Source organism: Lathyrus oleraceus, unplaced genomic scaffold, assembly GCF_024323335.1.
Source record: "Lathyrus oleraceus cultivar Zhongwan6 unplaced genomic scaffold, CAAS_Psat_ZW6_1.0 chrUn0004, whole genome shotgun sequence".
Classification (NCBI taxonomy): Eukaryota; Viridiplantae; Streptophyta; class Magnoliopsida; order Fabales; family Fabaceae; genus Lathyrus; species Lathyrus oleraceus.
The window spans coordinates 13,505-20,511 of NW_026112395.1; the positions used below are offsets into that span (position 1 = coordinate 13,505).

General features: G+C 40.6%; 2 protein-coding genes and 1 pseudogene across 2 annotated transcripts; 2 read left to right on the forward strand and 1 right to left on the reverse strand.

Moving 5' to 3' along the window:
• Positions 1-393: 393 nt before the first annotated feature.
• Positions 394-1,317, reverse strand: LOC127110585 (uncharacterized). Its single transcript, XM_051046152.1, has 3 exons — positions 1,112-1,317; positions 845-1,033; positions 394-743 (listed from the first exon to the last, which is right to left on the reverse strand). The coding sequence occupies exons 1-3, from the start codon at positions 1,119-1,121 to the stop codon at positions 418-420; spliced, it is 525 nt and encodes a 174-aa protein (XP_050902109.1). The 5' UTR covers positions 1,122-1,317; the 3' UTR covers positions 394-417.
• Positions 1,117-2,925, forward strand: LOC127110584 (uncharacterized). Its single transcript, XM_051046151.1, has one exon. The coding sequence runs from the start codon at positions 1,394-1,396 to the stop codon at positions 2,633-2,635; it is 1,242 nt and encodes a 413-aa protein (XP_050902108.1). The 5' UTR covers positions 1,117-1,393; the 3' UTR covers positions 2,636-2,925.
• Positions 2,926-4,761: 1,836 nt separating this feature from the next.
• LOC127110582 (DEAD-box ATP-dependent RNA helicase 46-like) lies at positions 4,762-6,598 on the forward strand (annotated as a pseudogene).
• Positions 6,599-7,007: the final 409 nt, after the last annotated feature.

Sequence of the window (7,007 nt, forward strand, 5' to 3'; positions counted from 1 at the left end):
TGTCAATTATAGAATGAATGACATAACTACATGCATATCATCTCTTGTTGGATATTTGTTTCTTGGTACCACTTACACTTAATTCAACAAAGCTGAAGTGGCATAAGGATTGCTCCCTATATAACATGTCTAAACTCTACATTCTAGCTACTGCATATGGGCGTGGCACTTAATGGTAATTGTTTGTATGCTTATAGCTAAAGCAGTACGAGAATGGACAACTAGTGTACCGGAGAGGACCCACGCTCTAAAATTTTGTTTTGCCTGTTACTTAAAGTTATATATGTTCTTTAATATCTCTTGGATGAAAATTTTGACAGTAATGAATGTGGTTGACGTGAGTGTGTTTAAAAATGGTAAGGTTGCATTGTAACAATTTTTGTAGGATTGTGATACTGTGAATGAGTCTAGATAAGTTTATTTGGAAATGCTATGCAATATACAGTCCATGTAACGGTACTGTGAATTTTGATTTACTCTGTTTATCAATCGTTTTCTGCATTCTTTACCAAAAAAAAGAAGACTGTTGTTCAGACGGAACCATTTCAACCAGATATTTGATTTGAGAAATTCCGGTGGTGAACCGTCCACTTCTCTCTGATGCGTTTGGGCTTTGTGAAACAGTCTTTGCTTCACATAGCAGCTCGAGTTGAATTTGAAAAGATCGTCGAACCCAGAAGAGCATGCTCCGTGTTGTTGGCCAGATAGAAATAAGAGCTGATCTAATGGATGCCCACTGCCAGCTAAAATCAGAAGAATTATTAAATGGCACACCACAAGCAGAAGAAATTGGAACTAAGAAGGGCGTTTTTCCAAAAAAAATCAACAAAGTTATCTCAAATACCTGTTACTGCTGGGTATGAAACGTAACTAGGAATCTTGGCATGAAGGTTATGTTCCTGGTTTACTGTCAATCCAAGATACATCCAGTGTTTATAAAGCATCCGGAAAAGCGGATGCAACGCTCTTGCTGCCAAGGAGACATTGTGCTTGCTGGCGTCATCCAAAAAACTCAGCACGATGCAATATCCTCCTGCAATAACAACTCAGTTCAAACCACCAAACACATCAAATCTTCCAATGTCAAACAATTTAGAAAGGAGGACCTTACCAGTGTTCATCCCAAACCGCTTGTTTTTGTTTCTACTCAACAAGAACTGTCCAAACAATACAAGTAGCTATCATGGTTCAAAGGGGAATCAAGGTGATAGGTCAAGGATGAGCAAAGGTTTTAACCATGTTTGCTTCTCCAATAACCGACAAGTCAGAAGTAGCTCCCAATGTTCCTTTCAACAATCATGACAGCATACCACACGCAACTGATCTACACTACTATCCTGCCAGAAGTTAGCCCCTGCAGTTCAAAAACCAACTCAGTTCAGCTCATGTCAAGATGAAATCTGCAACAAGGCCACAAAAGCCACATGTTGAAGATTCAGAAAGTGATGCTAATGAACACTCTGGGAAACAGATGTTGCTTGAAGTTGTTGATGCTGCTGATGGGACTGCAAGCGCTTCATGCATGAAGGAACATGTTGTGAAAAACACACCGGATGCATCTCAATCTAGCCAAGCTGCGACTCCTAGAGATATTGAGGATTTTGGCAGGTCTTTAAGACCAAACACTTTCTTGCATCATAGTTTCTCTACACTAAATCAACTTCAGTCCAGGAAAAATATGGATATCAATCCTATTGATCAAGATGTCAACAAATTCAAAGTATCAGATGATGTCGGGGATAGACAGTTTGATTCTAATCATGGAGAACGATCATACGGATACAACTACACGGTTGAAGATGTTTTGGGTAATAATTCTTTAGTGCCAGGTAATGGACGAGAAACTAATGCATCTTCTGAGGTGGTTGAATATGGTCAGAAAAATGCTGCTAATAGAAACAATGTTACTTCTCTTAGAAGTGATCATTCTATAATAAATCCTCAAATGGCTCCATCATGGTTTGAGCAATATGGAACTTTTAAAAATGGGATGATCTTGCCAATGCATGATGTACGTGCAATGACTCCAAAAATTATGGACCAGCCTTTTATTGTGAAGAACCAATCTGCCAGTATGCATCTTGGCAGTTCAATGGAGCAAGTAAATAGACTCAATAATACTGATCAGCATGCTCATGCCAGGCTAAGTCCAATTCCTACTTCAGTTGTAAGTGTCAATGTGCCTTCTCAGTTATTGCCTCCTGCTGTTGAGCCTGATTTGCATGTTGCGAGACCAAAGAAGCGTAAAAGTGCCAATTCAGAACTCATGGCATGGCATGAAGAATTGAAACAGGGTTCTGAAAGGCTTCGAGATATCAGGGTGGCAGAATTAGACTGGGCTCAAGCTGCAAATAGATTGATTGAGAAGGTTGAGGAGGATGCTGAGCTGGTAGAAGTTTTGCCAACAATGAAGTCAAGAAGAAGACTTGTCTTGACAACACAGCTTATGCAGCAACTACTTAACCCTCCTCCAGCTGAAGTTCTCTCTGCAGATGTCAAGTTGAATCATGATAGTGTGATTTATTTTGTTGCTAGATCAGTGTTGGGAGATGGTTGCAGTTCTGTCTCAGTGTGTGGAAGTGATTCGCCAGTGCCAGCGACTAGCAAAAACCTCCTGCCCAAGTTCACAGTATGATAGAGAAGCTTGCTCAATTTACTGACATAAGGAGTTGTCTGATAGTCGGTGGTCTGTCAACAAAGGTGCAAGAGGCTGCCTTGAGATATATGCCAGACATTGTTGTGGCTACTCCAGGATGCATGATAGACCATTTACGCAATTCTATGTCGGTGGATTTGGATGATCTTGATGTTTTAATCCTCGATGAAGGTGATCGTCTTTTGGAGCTTGGATTTAGTGTTGAAATTCAGGAACTTGTTCGTGTGTGTCCCCGAAAAAGGCAGACCATGCTTTTTTTTTCCAGCAACCATGACCGAGGAGGTTGACGATCTTATTAAACTTTCCCTATCAAAACCACTGCATCTTTTTGTTGATCCATCTACAAAACGGCCAGCATCCTTGACTGAGGAGGTGGTTAGAATAAGAAGAATGCGCAAAGTCAACCAGGAAGCAGTTCTTCTAGCAATGTGCACCAAAACTTTTACTTCTAAAGTGATCATTTTTAGTGGAACTAAGCAAGCATGCATCAAGGGACTAGTTGCACGGTACAAGTTTCTAAGGATGTAGCTCACAAGAACATGTCATGACTCAAAATCCTGCATAACATCAATTACAATAACTCTACATAAGTTCACCAACTCCGTAACACACAGGAAAAGCTCGAGCAAGGACTAAGAAGATTACCATTTGTTATGACATGAGATTCCTAAACCAGTCCGCATTTGAATAGCCTAACAATGCCAATCCTGCAGGTTTTGTCTCCAAACGAGCAAAATAAAGTGTACATCGGTTTAATAATAATAATTAGACCATGCTACTAAACCATTACAATCATGTCAAGCTCCAAATGAGAACAAAGAAATTACAAAGACCTTTCTTTTGTACTCAAGATGGACTCATTACAATGGACAAAAACAGAAGAAAGATTTAATAATTCTTTATACCAGGATGAGGGAACTGCAACCTCAATGGGAAGAAAGATACTTCTACATGGCTAGGTATTATGATGAAGTGCTTGGTGATGCCAGGAAACGCCGAAAGGAGAACTTACCATATTGATTGAAGGACAAGAAAATTCTAAAGTTGAACCTCCGTCGGACACCGAACTTGAGAATGAGCTAAGAGGATTAATTGAAAATGGCGAGAGTCTTCCAACTGCTGTTAAACTGGTTACTGGAAGAACATCAGCCAATAGAAAAACTATATATTCACTGGCTCTAAGAAAATTTGGCAAGCAACACGAAGTGGAAGATGATTCTACTTAGCAACTGATTCTTCCTGGAGGAACACGAACCGTGGAACCAAACCTGCAGCATGATGTCAGTGAAACCAGTGGTGGAGAAATGATTGCTGCAAAGAAAGAGCAACAAAATCACAACAACATCAACCAAATCATGATCGAAAAAGCTTTGTAATAATTGAAGTTTTAATTGAAACTTTTACCAAATTTCACTGCTTGACACGGATGGCAATGAGCTGCCTAGGCTTGTATATGTTTCTCGTGAAAAGCGACATGGCTTCCAACATCACAAGAAGGCTGGAGCTATGAATGCTTTGATTCGAGTTTCCGTTGTTTTGACCAACGGTTCATATATGTTGAATGTTGATTGTGATCACTACTTCAATAATAGCAAAGCTCTTAAAGAAGCAATGTGTTTCATGATGGATCCTGCTTATGCCAAGAAGACATGCTAACAAGTTCAAATGCTAGAAAGGAAAAACTGGTTCAAATGGCCGTTAATGATCTTCGAGAAAGTGCAAACTCTAGAACCAGTAAATTGCAGCAAGAAGCATTAACCATGCAGGATTCCACTTCATCTATCAAGGCAGAATGGATGATTCACATGGAAAGAACAGAATCCAACTATCATGAGGATACTTCTGCTGTGGAATCTGGAAAGCAAGACCTTGCAGAGGTTCTTCAAATCTGCCTCAAAAAGGCAGAAGTAGGTTCACAACAATGGAGAAATGCTCAAGAGTCATTGCTAAGTTTAGAGAAGGGAAATGATGCGTCTGTGGATACTATTGTTCAGGGAGGAACGGAAGTTAATCAAGCTCTACAAGCCCGATTCTCAAGTGTTATGGCAACTACAGTTGATGATGCTGTTAAGAGGTTTGGTGTGAGAGCACGGTTTTGACTACGACCAAAGCCTTCTGCTGTGCCTAGCTCTTCTGTCCAGGTTCAACAATCTTCTCAAGGGCGTGGTCGCAGTCCTGATTTCAGTGATAGGTATGATAGGAATGGAAATGGAGGATCAGATGAAAGTGGATCCCAGATCCATCAGAGCTCCAAAGGTGGCACTAATAGTTCTCATAATAATGTTGCAAATGGAACACATGTTACTGGAAATCTTAGTTCTATCAAAGGTCACGTAGCATCAGATACAGGACCTGCATTAACTCCAGAGGCTTATAGACGTCGTCATGAGATCACTGTTACAGGAGATAATGTGCCTCCACCTGTTACGTCATTTGCGTCTTCTGGATTTCCATCTGAGATTCTTAAAGAGGTACAAAATGATGGGTTCTCAGCCCCAACTCCAATTCAGGCACAATCATGGCCCATTGCCCATCAAAGTAAAGATATAGTTGCCATTGCTAAAACAGGTTCAGGGAAAACCTTGGGGTATTTACTTCCAACATTTATTCACCTCAAGCGCACTAATAATAACGCCAAAATGGGACCCAATATATTGGTACTTTCACCAACAAGGGAGTTGGCAACACAAATTCAAGATGAAGTTGTGAAGTTTAGTAAAACATCAAGAATTGCCTGCACTTGTTTGTACGGAGGAGCACCAAAGGGTCCTCAATTGAGAGATATTGACCGCGGAGCGGATATTGTGGTAGCCACACCTGGTCGCTTGAATGATATTCTTGAGATAAGGAGAATCAGTTTACACCATAACTCTTACCTAGTCCTAGACGAGGCAGACAGGATGCTGGACATGGGTTTTGAACCTCAAATTAGGAAGGTTGTGAACAGCGTGCCTGCTCGCAGGAAAACTCTTGTGTTTACGGCAACCAGGCCTAAAGAGGTTAGGAAAATTGCAGCTGACCTGCTTGTCAATCCTGTCCAAGTGAACATTGGCAACGTAGATGAGCTTGTTGCTAACAAGTCCATTACTCAGCATATTGAAGTTTTGGCACATATGGAAACAGCGGCGATTGGAAAGTATTTTGCGGTTACAGGATCAAGGATCAAAGATAATTATTTTTTATTCTACCAAGAAAATGTATGACCAACTTGCTCGTAATCTTACACGCCAATTGGAGCTTCTGCTATACATGATGATAAATCTCAGGCTGATAGGGATCATGTGTTGAATCAGTTTGGAAGTGGAAGGACTCTTGTACTTGTAGCTACAGATGTTGCTGCTCGTGGACTGGACGTCAAAGACATTAGAGTGGTTGTCAACTACGACTTCCCTACAGAAGAAAGCACTGCACATGTTCCCTAGTTGTAATTTGATGTGGAATCGTCTGGGCTATCTCTTTCTTCTTAGTGAAGAGCTAAATAATGGTCGCGCGGCAACTAAGTTTTGTAAACTGGATAATCCTGATAGGTCTGATCAAGAAGGTTTAAAATCAGCCTATGATATTCACAGTGTTGGAGCAGTTGCTTGCTATGCCGCCGACAACAGCAATCCAAAGTTTACTTTTCCAACTTGTTCAAAGAAGTGCTTCCATCATCCACGAGCTATCAAATCCCTGCAAAAAAGAGATGTTTTACTCCAAGTTAACAACACCACACAAAATCAGTTTACATCAAAAACATATCCTATTTCGTCTTAGTGAGCTTACAGTGGTAAATTCACCTGTTACCTAGCGGTGAAGTTTTCGAAATGAAGAGAATTGAGGGAGGAACCACCAGCTGGGGATGAGGACAAAACTTCCCAACCTCCGTACGAGCAGGCTCCACCACTCTAAAGGAACACAACAAAGAGAAAAAAAGGAGATTAGCCACATATAAAAAGAGAGGCCACTGTTCAAAAAGGGGCATCCGAAAAACTCTAATTTTTTAGAAGAGCCGCTACTGTTCACCAACAAAAGAGGAAGTCGACGGCAAGGAGAAAAGAAAACCCTAGTTTTTTTTGATGGTGAAGAGCGGACAAGAAGAACAAAGACCGGTTCAAACGAAACCTTACCGACATACGTCGGTCCATCTCGCCGCAGCTGGTTAGCTTCCTTTTCGAGTTTCTATTTCCATTTCTCCGATTTAGCTTCCTTGAAGCTTCCATTTGGTTTAGCTTTATATCCGTCGCCGATGTGTGTTTGTTTGGTTATCTTGCTGTTAAAATTTTGATTTTCAAAATGGAAAGGAAAAAGAGATCTGGATTAAGATGAATCTGTTTAAAAGAACCTGCTACTGTTTTCAATTTTGTGTTTT

Bases quoted from the DNA above. Each gene is read 5' to 3' on its own strand.
- LOC127110585 (XM_051046152.1), bottom strand. The intron at 744-844 runs GTATTTGAGATA...TTCTGATTTTAG, and splicing joins TTCATACCCAGCAGTAACAG to CTGGCAGTGGGCATCCATTA.
- LOC127110584 (XM_051046151.1), top strand. From the start codon at position 1,394: ATGAAATCTGCAACAAGGCCACAAAAGCCACATGTTGAAGATTCAGAA.